The sequence below is a fragment of the Delphinus delphis genome, chromosome 5 (genome assembly GCF_949987515.2).
Source record: "Delphinus delphis chromosome 5, mDelDel1.2, whole genome shotgun sequence".
Taxonomy (NCBI): domain Eukaryota; kingdom Metazoa; phylum Chordata; class Mammalia; order Artiodactyla; family Delphinidae; genus Delphinus; species Delphinus delphis.
Genome location: NC_082687.1, coordinates 44,066,879 through 44,082,142, shown reverse-complemented (window position 1 = coordinate 44,082,142; position 15,264 = coordinate 44,066,879). Strand labels below are relative to the sequence as shown.

Genomic DNA, 15,264 nt, shown 5'->3' with positions numbered 1-15,264 from the left:
AAATTCTTTATAACATCTATTATTTAACAAAGTTTAACTTATGTACCTCCTTTAAGCCATAAAAGTAGGGACTGTGGGACTTAACACTGCTTAGGGCTCTGGTGATGGAAAATCAGCCAGATGGTAATGTACTACTATAGTTTACTAAAGTTTCTGAGTATGTGAAAACTTTGGTCACTTTTTTTTTTTTTTTTTTTGGTGAATCTCTTTCACCTAAAACCATGCAAATGGGAGAACAAGTACAATTTGATTCACATGAATAATCTTATTACATATGAATGCCTAGGTCATAGAGAGCAAGAGATAAACAACTTTTATTAAGCCTCTTTTCTTTTTAAATGAATATATAGACAGTTGATTTGCTACATTTACAGGAATTCACTCCCTTCTTCATACGTCATCCCTTAAAATATTCATACACACACACATTCATCATTGCTGAAAAGCTGATTTTTTTTTCTGGATGGCTAGAGATGAAAAAGAAAATGATCACTGTTATTTTGCACCAGTTTGAATTTGGGGATAAAAATCTCTGAAAGTAAAAATGTTAGCAAAGTAAAAAGTTAGAGATAACATTTACACATCTTCTTACAAATTACAATGCAGTTTTTCTTATACTATCTCATTACACAATGGCCCAGAGGGCATGGAAGTTATTTTTCCCTAATTTATATATGAGAAAATTGAAATGCCAGAGGATATCCAGGTAGTAATAAGCCAAACTGGGACTAAAATTTAAGCCTTTGGAGTCAGGTCTGTGATCCCACTCTATTAAACCACCTCTTGTGAAAATTGCTCAATTTGCTAAGGACTGTATTCTCTAAGTAAGCTTTTATAATATGTAGTTGAGGTGATGACCTTACTCCAAAAGTGCAAAATCTATCTTAATTTTGGTTAGGAAAGCAATATATGTATGATTTATACTGAAAGGATTTTTTTCCCAGAACTTCACAAAATTCAATTCCTATATCCATATAAAGAAACAAGCTGTTTAAATAACGCTTCAGGTATGCCTCAGTGAAATGATCTGTGTCCTTTAAGATTTCAAAGAAGCATTCATGTCTAGGAAAAAGTATAAAGAAGGGCTATGATAAGTCACTTGGTCTGTTTCATCAGTTTTTTAGCCGAGTACTGTTAATAAAAGTTCTAACTCAGAACACCCAGATGATGAAGGGATATGAGAAGCTAATGACACATGAGTAGAAAGGCATGTGATTCCAGACTGGCCTGGTGTCTGATTCTTAACTGAACATTGAAATTTTTGGAGCTTTTTGTTCTGGAAACAAATTAAGAAAATTTCAGTGTGACTTGTCTCACTCTTCAAGCTTGTGCTATATGCCACTACTGCCAAATTGTAGCTATTGTTTGCTTGACTAGAACTTGGAGGAAAAAAAGAAGGATAGGGCTTCCCTGGTGGCGCAGTGGTTGAGAGTCCGCCTGCCGATGCAGGGGACACGGGTTCGTGCCCCGGTCCGGGAAGATCCCACATGCCCCGGAGCGGCTAGGCCCGTGAACCATGACCGCTGAGCCTGCGCGTCCGGAGCCTGTGCTCCGCAACGGCAGAGGCCGCAACGGTGAGAGGCCCGTGTACTGCAAAAAAAAAAAAAAAAAAGAACGGTACTCCGAATTATTTAGGTTCTAATCCAAACCGACCTAAAGGCTAGTCACAGGTATTTTCGACTAGGTCCAGGGTTGCAGATGAGTGTTAAGACCCTTACTAGTCAAAGTGTGGTTCCTAGCCCAGCAACATCAGCGTTGTCCAGGAACTAGTTAGAAATGTAGAACCTCAGGCCCCAGCCCCGACCTACTGAAACAAAATCTGCATTTTAACATGATCCCCCACATGACTCATCTGCATGTGAAAACTGGAGAAAACTTCCTTTGAGCTATTTCAGAGTCCTTATCCTTTCCAAATTTTCCCAGCTTTGGACTAACTTCCAGCACCACTTCCCACTTTTCCCACACATCCACATACCCCATTATTTTCAGACAATCACCTCTTGTTTGTCCCTTGTTCTTATCTCTAAAGGGAAAAATCACACAGATTCTAACTAGGTAACTCACAGACTTCACTCACAAGTTTCTCTCTATTAGCCGAAGAAAACTTTGCATCTTGATAATTAATATTTGTGAACAATTTGCTGACAGACCTGAGCCCACCCAGGTAGTTTCTTTAAAGCAGCAAGTAAAGGAGGGGGTGTGGGTCATTTTCTACAGCTAGTCCAATGGTAGTCACCATTAACTATCCTGTATCCTTGCTTCAAAGCCCTGCTTTTGGCCTCTCTAGGTTTGTACTTAAGGAAAAAGTGGTCAGTCCATTAAAATAATAATAATTTGCCCCATGTAAAAAGAACAATGCTATTACATAAAGCAGTGTCATAGGCTCCCACAATTTCAGTGCTGCAGAAGCTATTGCTGCTGCTAAATCGCCGTGATCACCCCGGAACCACTGGGAACATGCTAATTTATGCCCAAAGCAATATTAGTATTATTGTTTACTTCCATTATCTTAAGTAGGCACAGTCCAAATTAGGTAGGCTGCTATAACTCTGTCTTCTCCTGGTATGAGACTGGGAAAAAGGATATAACAGTAACACAAAAAAGCAGCCAACAGTTTTAGCAAATAACACTGCGAAAGTCGGGTATCATTTCTTATTTTCCAATTACTCCAGTTCCTATCATCAAGTTTAGTAGAGACAGTAATGTGCCTGGTGCTAGAGAGGAATCATTCAGGTAAGCTGAGGCTACTCCTTCTGTTTCTCCATCTGCTAAGCTGTTAACATGAAGACATATTGACAAGGGCTCAAGGAAAACATGGAATATTTCATCAGTAAGATTATGCTGCCCTAGAGACAGATGTTAGAAAGCTGTTATATTTAAAAATAAAGAGATAAACAGATGCTTGAGGGGAAGGAATAAAATAGTTTTAGAATTGGGAAAGAAAATTAAAAAGGAAAGATGGAAAGACAGATGAGAGGTTTGTATTGGCATAGGAAATGGCAAATCCTTATTGTGTAGGAAAAAAACTTCTATGTCTGCCTCAGGCAATCATTTACTATTAGGTAGGCATTCTTAGAGTGCATTCTTAGAGAAGATTTGTAAGAAGAGCTTAGCAGGGCTGATTATGATTACAGAGAACAGATTTATCTGTTGTCATAAGATGGTTAATGTCAGGGCTTTGACTTAAAACCATATACACTAGTTTTCATAAAAATTTAAACATGAGAAATGTTATATACTATGGTAATTCACATTCAGTGAATATAAAAACGTTAATAATAACTCTGGATTTATCTGGTGACTTTCACTGCACTTTGTCAAAAGCGGTCAAAACACTTTGTCTTCACTTATTTTTACTGGGGAAAATAGTAAATAGGATTATAATAGAGGGTTATCTAAATATTTACCAATGACATATAGTTGTCATGTATTAAGTCAACACTTAACATTTTAAAACAGTAGATTCTCCTTTTTTTTGCTATGGTTTTCACACTTTTATAAATAAAATGCAAAAAGTAGCAATAGGAAAGTGAAAGGAACTGTGGCTTTGAATTCAAATAACTTGGGTTCAGATCCTAGATATATACTTTGCCTCTTTGAGCTTCAGGTTCCCCATCTATAAAACAGGGATAATAATACCTACCTCCTAGGGTTGCTGAGAGGATTAAATATATTGTTAATAAAGGCCCTAGCATTGTGCCTGAACATTATAGGTCCTCAATAAATGGCAAGTTATGTCACTAACAAAAATCAAATTGATACAAACAAGCAGATTCGATATTCCAATTTAATTACTGGTTGTCCTTTTCTTGAAATCTCCAAGTTCTGATTGCACAGTAGAAGCCCTTACTCACCACTTCCTCCCGCTGGGAAGGAGAATGAAAATACCTCCTCAAGAAAGGGGAGGACACGACAGAGGACAGGTTCCCACAGAAAGGAAGAGGAAACAGAAAACTTCTACCAGAAAAGATGAAGAAAGAAGATGAAGGGGGCATGACATCTGACTTGATGGTACTGACTACCCCCTCAAGAATGAAAACCCAGATAAATAGTGGCAAAAACTGAAAGCAGAGGAGCTGTAGGAGTCTGCCCTGCTTCCTGTTCTGCATTCTTGGAAGAGACAACCTTGCAAGACAAACTACTACAAACAGAATAAAATGGCAGCATGGCGTGAGTAGGCCAAGGAAGGTTCTGTGATGGAAGGCCTCAAACTTCCTTGGCTTTTGTGCAGCAGGCTCTTGTGCCCACGTATTCCTTCATTCCCAGCAGGGCATGTGGAAGGTTGAGAGTTGACAGTGAGAAGCCATTGGGGTCTCCTTGAGACGACCCCAGAGCAGATGCTGCAGAGCTCACAGGCTAAGCCAGGGCTCAGAGGGCAGACGTGGCCGAGACATGAAGACCTGCAATGCTGTTGAGAAGGGAAAAGAGAGCAAGTGAGCAAAGGCGGGCTACAGGCTCTGACAGAATAAAATACTGGTTTAACCAATGACAGAGTTTGGCAGCAGATCAGCAAGGCATTAATAGCCACTTTAGACTAGATATATCTCCATGGAAGCCAGTGAGAGTTGAGTGGACAACACAAAGATCCACATGTGGATCTGGGGCTCTCTCCTCTCCCTGCCATGAGGACACATGAACTTTTTCTAACAACACCTAAAAGCCATTTCTGCCAGGAGAAAGGGGGGAGGAGGGAGAACAATGAAAGGCTGAGATCTACCCCAAAGATCCTATTTTAAACCTAAAGACACCATGATACTTTTGCTTGTCATCTTCAAATTCTATCCCATCCTGCTCCACTCAAAAAGAAATTTATATCAATTCTAATGAAATGAAAGGCCTTTTTAGCTCTTGATAAGCTAGATGCAATGTGTCTAATTCTGTAAGTTATATTTTCTTTCTGTGAGACCTGGAGATGAAACCAAAATACCCACTGTCTCTTTATTCATAACTTAAAAGTGTCCTTATTACATTAGGTAATAGGAAGTAGTACCGTATGTACATTTTCTCTCCTTTCCATTTTTAAATTCTGCATTGGTAATTTGGGAGGGTCCTTCTTTCCTTCCTTCCTTCTTTCAATGAGTATGTACTGAGTACCTACCATGAATGAATAATGTGCCAGGAGTTAAGGAAACAAAGATAAATGGGACATGGACCCTATCCTTAATAAGGAAGAAAGTTTTGTGTGATATGTAAATGGAATATATAAATTAAAGAAAAGCTAGTGCAGTATTGCTTCCCATTGCTGAGCAACTGCAAACATAACAAAACAAAACAACAACAGAACCTTACAACTGCAAACATGCATTCTTTACCCATCTATCAAATGCACACAGAAGTAATAAAAGTTGACTGTTATGCACAGAGCAGTTAAAAAACATTTTTGTACAAAATCTTAATTACAGAGAAGTCAGTTCTCCGAATAACAGCAGTAAATCAAGTTGCAGGACATTCAGAAGCATATAATACAAAATCTTGTTTTTTTAAAAAAGTGTACTTGCTGTAATGGAAGAGTAATAAGATGTGGGAGAATAAGCCATAAAGTCTATCATCACCTTTTTCAATTTGTTTCAGATGCTGTTAAGAGAGGACTGCAAAAGAAGTTATATAAAAACCAAACATTCTATAGTTCTTTTAGTTTTCTCAGTAAATATTCCTTGATATGTTTAAGACATTAAGATAAAATATGAATATTACGGTCCTTATTAGCTTATGAAGTGCAAATTTTTACATTACTAGGATTCCTTAAAGGAGGGCAACAGCAGCCTGAGAAATATGTTGTTATCATTACTTTCTGAAAACAAAACAGAATTTTATGACAACTTTAAAAAAAAATTCCTGTGATGTTCTGAGGATGTCAGTCTAAAGAAATAGCATTGCAGAATGTTTCAGGAAGGCTCTTTGAACCACTGCCATTCCCAGAAGAATGGTTATTATCTTCTATTTCTTACTTCTTCCACCATAAAGCTCCTTGGCATGGAAAGAGTACAAAATTTAGGAAAAGCCTCTGCTTTTATCAGTTACCTCTGACAAAGCTGGTATTTCAGTCATCCTAAATGTACATCATACACTGACGGAAAAGTGACATTACTGGAGATTATAAATTAATTCAACACATGATACTATCTGATTAGTATTTCAAAACAATATTTTATCTCTTCCCAACCCCCTCCCCTCTATATCTTCATACAGTGCAGCTACATTTGAAATCTATGGTTTCTGGCATATCTGGGCTAAGGTTATACTAGGAATTTACCAGACCTGTCAGTCTCTAACTTTCTTCCGTATTTCATTATATCATTCCAGCTATAATTAGTTGTCTGGTAAAATTAAGAACAGTCTATTTCAGTGAATGCTCATGTGAACATTTAACAACTTTTTGTTAGGATGACAGCTTAGCGACAGAAAGAATAAACCAAAAAAGGAGAGTCACTGAAGTAACCTTGGTTAACTCAATATTGCCAGCTCAATGGAAAATTATAAGATTTTGCATTTTTTCCCCTTTTTTGTTATTAATCACCCACATATTTCTTGTCAGGAGTATCACTTTGATGGCATTCCTGCCTCAACTAGCATGTTTTGAACTGACCTGTCTTCATTGCTATGGCTCCCTAGGAACTCTGGTGTTGATGAGCGTTGATTCAGCTGAATGCTTTGACTTTCAGCTTGTCAGTGAAAGCTATTTTAATCATTAAGATGCATCTCCCTTCCAAGATTGCAAACTGTTGCTGCTCACATACAACATTCTATCATTTGATTAGTGTGGAGAAGAAAAGAGCCTAAATAGTTACTACAGATTATATTAAGAGCTAAAATTTACAGAATAAATAAGTGTGTGTGAGGTATTGTGCTAAGCAATTTACAGGCACTGTCCATTTAATGCTCACTCTGGTGGAGTCTCACCATCTGAGTTTGCACCCCTGTTCTCCATTCACTATCTGAATGACATGCAGTTCTCATCTGTAAGATGGAGTAATAGTACCTACTTCAGAGGGAAATTAGGAGGACTAAGTGAGACAATTCATACACAGTACCTAGAATAGTTCCTATGACATAGTGTTCTCATAGTGTTATTAGTGATTTTTATTAGCATTTTGTAGATGAAGACCTCCAGTTTCCTTCACCAGCTGCCCTACTCACCATCACTTCTAAATCTTCTAACTTTAACTGTCTCTGGTGCCCAGACCCAAAAGAAGATAAGGGAAAATGAAAAGTTATTTCTTTCAGGACTTTCTTCTGTAGGTATTTTAACTCCAGTTCCACATGAGGAATGCCACAATTGTGGCAAGATAATACTTTTGTAGTATTAACCTTTCCCCCCCCCCCCCATTCTTTCTTTCTTCACAGTAGCCTTTTCCCATTCAGGCGGCTAGGTGTATGTCCTAGTAATACCCTATTGAATGGGATGGAGGTGAGGGATGGTAACTGAAGCCTTAGACAACCTGGGGGATTTCCAAGTAAAGGGGTCATTTCTTCCAGGCTTTAACAAGAGGTATAAAGGCGGCAAGGTGGCAGGATCCCAGTTTCCCATGCCGAGGTCTGTGCAAGAGCAGAAGACATAAGTGTCCTGTGACTAAGCAGACAGCCTTAGATAGCTGCACAGAGTTCCCTGTGCCATGTTATGGAGAGCGGGCAGCAGAGTAATCCCAAGCTCCTAGCTGGACATGCAAGGAGAATTTCTCATAGTCCAGAGCACCACTAGGATGGTTCCCATTGTTGCAGAAACTAAGCTGTGTGGTTACCAGAACTCCTTCCTCTTCCTCCTGGGCATACAGCTAAACTACATTACCTAGCCTCCCCTGCAGTTAGTAGGGAAAATAGGACTGACTTTCAAAACTTATGTGAACCTCTGTGTGTATTCTCTTCCCTTATCTGCAAGCTGGATGTATATGAACCAGTAGAGGACATATGATTCTAGAAAACAGCATTGAATCAGGGGTTAACCTGGGATCCATTAATCAAATTGAGGAGAACCATGAACTTGGATTTGGAACAAAAATAACTCTGTATCTTCCCTAACCTCTAACTGAAACTTAGCATTTCCTTCAATTATGAATGTAGGCCCCAATGAATAGTAATAGTTACAATACTTGTGACTTTATCACCAATACAAATCACAGGTATTTTCATATGATATTACAGCTGTTGGAAGTATCTCAAAATACCATTTACACTCAATTTACACTCAGTTTGCTTTTAAGTAACAGTATTAGACCCACTGCTAGAGTTTTTTATTACATATGCTAATAAAAAGGCACATATATAACATAAGTTTATTATAAAATAATTTGGTAACAGTGTTTCAATAAAATTGGTTTCCTTTGTGATCTCACAGATTTTCATGCCATTAAAACGATTTTCTGAGGAATCCTTAGGCTTCACCAGATTGCCAAAGAGGGCTAAGGAACAGATGCAGTCCTAAATGATTTCATGGAGGAGGGCCCTTCTTTTCCTCTCTCCTTCACATCCCCACCACACTGCTGACTCATATTGGACTGTGATGTGAGAAATTAGCTGCTATTGTATTAAGTTATTGAGGTTTGGAGGTTAGTTTTTAGGACAACTAGCCTAGACACACTAATACCCTTGCTACCAAAATGGCCCAAACATGACAGAGAGCACCCGAGACCTGAAGAGGCCTCTGATTGGAAAGGACCCAGAAGGGACTCGTGAGGACCAAAGATTAGATGGAGCCAGTGAAGATGCCTCAGAGGGTACCAACATGGAAGGGCAGTTTTGCTGAGTACAAGGAACAACTCCTTCATCTTAGAAATAAAGTTCAATAACAGTAATATAACTGCCACACAATAATTTTCTTACTATTATTTTCTTTTCCCCTACTAGGGAGACAGTTATTTTTGTTTCTCGTATCAGATATTAAGTGCTTTTGAATTCATCAAATTATATATATAATATATAAAACTATATATATACAGTGTTAAAGCAATCTCCAATTATCTTCATTTTCTTAAAATCTTACTCAGGTAGAGTGTCACAACTGAAGAGAAGCCAATAACCACGAAGATAAGATGCTGTATAATGTAAACATCAGCCTGTCCTAATCACTGGTGTATACCAAGCCTCATGCCAGGCATATACACATTTTTATGAACAAGTAAATTAATCAAACAGCATTTATTTTAATTAATTTAATTATATATGTGTGTTACTCATGACTGGACTTTGTTATGAGAAAGTCACTGCCTTTTTCATATGTAAGCGTAAGGTGAGTAGGTTTGGAACTTAAAGCTTCTACACTGAGCCTAAGGGAAATTAAATAGTCTTTTAAAACTACTTTTCAGTGTCTGCTTAGTATTAGTATTAGGGTGTAGTCGGAAGAACCATAATTGTTTTTGTTCTTTGACTTTTCATGTTGATTTTCATACATTCAAGAGTGAAGAACAACATAATGAACCCCCCAAGTACCCATTACCCAACTTCAACAATTATACATGTTGTCATTCTTATTTTATCTATTCCCCCTGCCCCGACCTTTTTTTGCTGGAGTTTTTTGGTTTTTTTTTTTGCGGTACGCGGGCCTCTCACTGTTGTGGCCTCTCCCATTGCGGAGCACAGGCTCCGGACGCGCAGGCTCGGCGGCCATGGCTCACGGGCCCAGCCGCTCTGCGGCATGTGGGATCTTCCCGGACCGGGGCACGAACCCGTGTCCCCTGCATCGGCAGGCGGACTCTCAACCACTGCGCCACCAGGGAAGCCCTGGAGTATTTTTTTTTTTTTTTTTGACTGGATTATTTTAAATTCTAGGCTCCATGTTCTTTCAACTCTAATTATGTCAATATATATCTCTAACAGATAAGAACTTTTTTCAACATAATACTACAATACCATTTAGCTTACTTAATAAAATTATTAACAATTCCTTAATAGCATATACAGTCCATGTTCAAATTTTGCCTGGTCATCTCAAAATGTCTTATATTTGGTTTGTTTAAGTCAAACAGTCTCCACAATGGTTGTGTTTGGTCAACATATCTCTAAAGTTTAATAGATAAATTCCTCCTCCCTCTTTAAAAAATGACATTCATTTGTTGAAGATACCAGGTCATTGGTTCTGTAGAAATTCTCTCATTCTGGATATGGCTGACTGTAGCTTAACATGTCCCTCTATTATTATTATCATTATTATTATTTTAATAAAAATGGTAGTTAGATCTAGGGCCTTGTTTGAATTCAAGATAAATTTTATACATACACACAAAATTTTCTTTTGGCAAGAATATTTCATAGGTGTCACTGTGCACTTCCTATTGCATTTGGAGGCACATAATATTTGTCTCCTTTATAGTGATGTTACATTTGACCAGTGACTTCAAGAGTTGCTAGTCTGATCCATCGTTGCAAACTGCTCCAGCTTTCACCTAATGGTATTAGTCATTGACGACAATTGGCTAGATCTATTATTTCAAGAGTTGCAAAATGGCAATTTTATAATTCTGTCGTTCTTTCTGTCTTTATTAGCTGTCATTCTATAAAGAAGAAATTTCTTTCATTGACTAAGTGGATACCCTGAAATACAATTCATACTGAAAAGGCAGGATAAATGCTTGTTTCTTTTACTGAATTTAATCTACTTTCAGCATGGAGTCCTATTAACTTCCAATAGTGAGCAATGAGTTTCCCCCAGCCCACTCTACACCCCTCCCCAAGGTCAACATGTGGCTTTCACAGTGAAACCCATCAGGGCTAGAATGGGATGGGACTGGGCTGACCCTGGTATGGTCCAGGAATTTAGGGGAGATAGGCAGTGGTCAGGGAAGAGAGAATATGTACCTTAAGCAGGCTCTAGGAGGTGGAGTGTGAGTCTTCTGAGCTGTCCTGGGCACGGGGGCTTTCCGTGGATTCGCTGGATTCCTTGCTGTCACTGCCACTATCATCAGCAGACGGGTTCTTCTATTGACAGGCCTCTTCGGAACCAGGAAGTGTGCTGCCCTGGACCTCCTGGTTCTCCCTGGAGCCCAGCACAACATACCTGCCCTTCTCCTTCAGCTCCAGCTACCTCCTCAGCTCATCTGCCATCTGTGGCAGACCCGGCTTCATAGCATAAGCATCTTCTCCATCTGCAGAGTATTTGGTTTCCACCTCACTAACGTGAAGGTTGAGAGCATTAGAATGGAGGTGCAAGGCTGCCCAGTTACTCTTCCTGACATGCAGGGACACATACTTGTCATTAAAGTTCTCCATCATGGCCCGGGAGGCCTGGTCCATCAGCTTCTGGGCCAGGCCGAGGCGCCGGTGTGAACACTTCACAGCCAGGGAGGTGATATGTCCATGGGGGACATCATCTGGGTCCTCCTCCATTTTGGCCAGACGTAGCCCACAATCTTCCGTCCTCATCCTCAACGATGTAAGAGAGATGGGGTCAGGAAAGGCCATGGTAGAAATAGTATTTCATCTGGTAGTTCTCCGGAGGGCAAAGGAGGTTGCAGGGCTGCAGGTTCACCAGGTCGTCTGGCCAAGCACTGCAGATGTTCATAATGGTGGCAGGTAGCGAGCCGGGTCTGAGTGCGGAGACTGGGAGAGAGGGTACCGCCAAGCACAAGGGACACTGTTTGCCTCGGGGGCTTGAGTCCAGGGGAGACGAAGCTGCGAGGCCGGAGGGCACGGAAGCTGGATGGCGGGAAGGCAAGATAACCAGCAGACAGAAGGGGCGGTGCTAAGATATGGCTTACGGAAGTGTCCACCTAGTCCCAGCCAATGAGGTTTTCACTTGATTGTGCATGTGCGCGCGCATGGCTGAAGGGGTGGGACAGTGGAGTTCATTATGCTCTCAATGGTTTTAATACAATGTTTGATCCATTGTTGTCATTATTCTTTTATTTGTTTCAATTGTAACTTTTTAATTTGGATACATCTGTATAAATGTTCACGAACTGTATAAACCCATGTCACCAGAGTTTAGAGCAAGAACTAGAACACTGCGAGGACCCCAGAAACCCCCCTTGATGCCCCCTTGCAGTCCTCCTTGCCCCATGTCCCAAGAGTAACTGTGACCTAGATTTCTAACAGTCTTTATATACATGGAATCATAATGCATACATTGTTTTTGTGTCTTTTTTTTTTTCCACTCGATACTTGTTTCAGCTACCTTGTTGTGTGTAGTTGGGAATTCTTTATACTCTTTCCTGTTTGATATTCCATTGCCTAAACATATCACAACTTATTCACCCATTCGACTGTTGTTGGCCATTTGTATTATTTTAAATTTAGGAATAGTAGGAATAGTGTAGCAAAACGTTCTGGAGCATGTTTTTGTTGACCCATGCATATTTATCTAGGATTAGAATTACTGGGTCAAAGCATAACGTCATATTCAACTTTTATGTAAATACTGCCAAGCTATTTTCCAAAATGGTTGTTGCACATTTTCATCAACATTTGGTATTTCTCATCTTTTTCATTTTAGCCAAGGTGGGGAGGTGGGGGAGAATGGTAGTATTATATTGTGGTTTTATTTTGCATGTCTCTAATGAAGTTGAGCACCTTTTTTACATGCTTATTAGCCATTCTAAATTCTTTTTTTATGAAGTGGTTGTTCAAGTCTTTTGTTCATTTTTCTGTTGGGTTGTGTGTATTTTTCTCATTGATATTTAAGAGTTTTTAAAATATATATATTCTGAATATGACTCCTCTGTCAGATATATTTATAGTGAATAGCATCTTCCCTTACTGGTTGATTTTTTATTCTCTTAATGGTTATTTCTGACACCAAGTGGGAATTTTAACATAGTCCAATTGTCTGCCTTTTTACATTTCATGGTTAATGCTTTTTTGTGTCCTGTTCAAGAAATCTTTGCTAACTCCAGGGTCACAGAGACATTTTTCTGTGTTTTCTCCGGAAACCTTTATTGTTTTACATTTTATGTTTACATATGCAATCTGTTGGAATTTATTTTTGTGTATGTTGTGAGGTAGAGGTTCAGCTGTTTTTCTTCCATGGATATTCTAACCATCTAGCACCATTTATTGAAAAAAAACACTTTTCCTCCACTGTATTGCATTCTTGCCTTTGTCATAAATCCTAAATTGCATTTCTAGATACACTGTAAAAATTTTATACCACCTTGATATAGCAAGATATGTGGCATTTCTTTAATAGTGCAAAGAAGTCATATTTTATTAGTACCACTTGCATGTAACCTGACTGTAAGCCTTAGAATTATCTGTGTATCTTATACAGTCTTCCTTTCCCATTTCCTGTCATATCATTACCTGGAAACTCACACACCAAAATTAACTGTTGTAATTAGATAGTCTCTTTTCTTGTATCATTAGCTAGGTCATGGTTATACTCTAACTCATGTGGAAAATGTGTGCAGCATTCTTTCCAATAAGGGTACACACTTATTTACTAGGTGAAGTAGTCTACAGCCATGTGATTTGTGTAACATAGCTTGAAAAGCCACTATTTTTTGTTGTAATTTAACACTTAGTTGTGTTTTCATTAATAAGTTTTTAAGATTTAAGATAAGACTTTATATCCTTGATGTTTTGATTGACTCTATACATTGAAAAAGTTATTTCCCAGTATTATTTCCATTCAGAAATTTCTGTTTTATGTTAAACGTCACTCCATGGGCAAGGATATATGTTTTGAGATGACATGGCTCTAAAAGCTTAATCCAGAAAGTCATTTGGTTCTTCTATTATAGGTTCTTCTTTAAAAAGCATGGACTATCAGAATTTGATTTCATTGTGGTCTTCTATAGAAGTGTATCTTTACTGGACTTCCTAAAGTGTAGGCTTGACAAATGAGGCAGGTGTGACAAAATAGACCAACTTAGAAAAACTCAAAACTCACATATCAATTATGTATCTGTCATTTATGTTGTCATCACTTTTGTTTACCTTTTTCATTCCATAGGCCATGAAAGAAAGATGAAGAAGATCCTTGGGCCTGTACAAATTTGGGAAAAAGAGTCACCCTATTAGTCAGTAAGTTTTGTTTGTTTGATTCTGTTTAATCCTGAATCTGAGGACTAATCTTAGAGTAAGGCAAAACAGAAAGAGTTTTCAGAGGCACCTAGTTGGACCCAGAAAGAGAAAATGGCAGTTACTTTGGCTGTAGTGGGAGCCAAAGCATTTCCATGTCTAAGTCTTTTAGAGAGCAAAACACTTCATGACAGCTATATGATAATGTATAAGAGATCATCAATGAATGAACAAATAAACATGTTTTATACCTACTGAGGTGATGAACTCTCATTGTTTCCTGCATTGTCCATAGTCATAAATAAGACCAAAAATTATACATTCAATCATGTGGGTAAACAAGAATAGACAGCAAAGAAGAATTTTCTACGTTCTCATGTTGCTGCATATTCCAAACCCACCTTTTTTCTGTCCACCAACAGAGCAAATCTACATAAAATATGAGGTCAGTAATTTTGAAAAAAATAAGTTTTTGAAGTTAATACTGGATTTGAACAGTGGACAGGGGCTGTAAGACAGTTATGAAACTCCCCTCGCATTGAAATGGGAGCAAACAGAATGGGTTTAATATGAGCCCAGCCTTCTCTGTTTGCAGAGAAGAATAAAATTGCATATTTTGTTAGGCTAATATTAGAATGTGATTGTGTCTTTAGGAGTGCTGTGACTGTGTGGGGAATAGCTATAGTCAGAGAGGTCAGGGCAGAACTGACTCATACTAAGGAGTGGGCCATTCTCTGTTTTCATGAATCTGTGTTCACACCTAAAATAGTTTCTTTTTCCTCACAATGTAAAAATATATAGGCTTATCATTACCAAGAAGATGTAGAGCTAGGGTTCTCTACAAAGTTTGTTTAAAGAAGAAAAGAAGACTATTTGGCTTCTTGTGACAAAGGTCATGGATCTGGGATGTTTGTTTAAATTGGTTGCAATAGAAGCTTTGGATTAGAAGCATATCCAATATGCTATGTAAGTTGTAGCTAGCTAAGCCCAAGAGGGTGGACATTTGTGAAATTTAAGTGGACCTTGGGACCCTGAGACTGGTTTTTATCCTAGAAGATGACCTCACTTTTATTGGTATAGGTATGTAATGTCCCAAGTAATGAATCTGAGACAGGCATCACCATATATATATTTTTAGAAGCTTTGTAACATATGATCTACACAAGTTGTAAGATTTAGGTATCTCATCTTTCAGTGAAGGAGTGGCTAACAGAAGGTCATCAACATCTTGGATAAGGGCAGAGTTTCCAATATATAAAATGTTATCTAAATCCCTTTCCAAATGTGGGAGTTCAAAGAAAATCTTCCAATATAGTC

General features: G+C 38.5%; 1 protein-coding gene and 1 long non-coding RNA gene across 2 annotated transcripts in view; one reads left to right on the top strand and one right to left on the bottom strand.

Annotated features, from left to right (window-relative positions):
- LOC132425873 (uncharacterized) overlaps positions 1–13,950 on the top strand; it is a 306,345-nt gene extending 292,395 nt beyond the window's left edge. Inside the window, exon 4 of the long non-coding RNA XR_009519518.1 lies at positions 13,880–13,950. This is a non-coding gene — a long non-coding RNA (uncharacterized lncRNA). The remainder of the gene's footprint in view (positions 1–13,879) is intronic.
- Positions 10,801–11,506, bottom strand: NAA11 (N-alpha-acetyltransferase 11, NatA catalytic subunit). Its single transcript, XM_060011688.1, is given in 2 exon segments — positions 10,801–11,335; positions 11,337–11,506. Coding segments are annotated over 2 exon segments (690 nt in total). The 5' UTR covers positions 11,492–11,506.
- Positions 13,951–15,264: the final 1,314 nt, after the last annotated feature.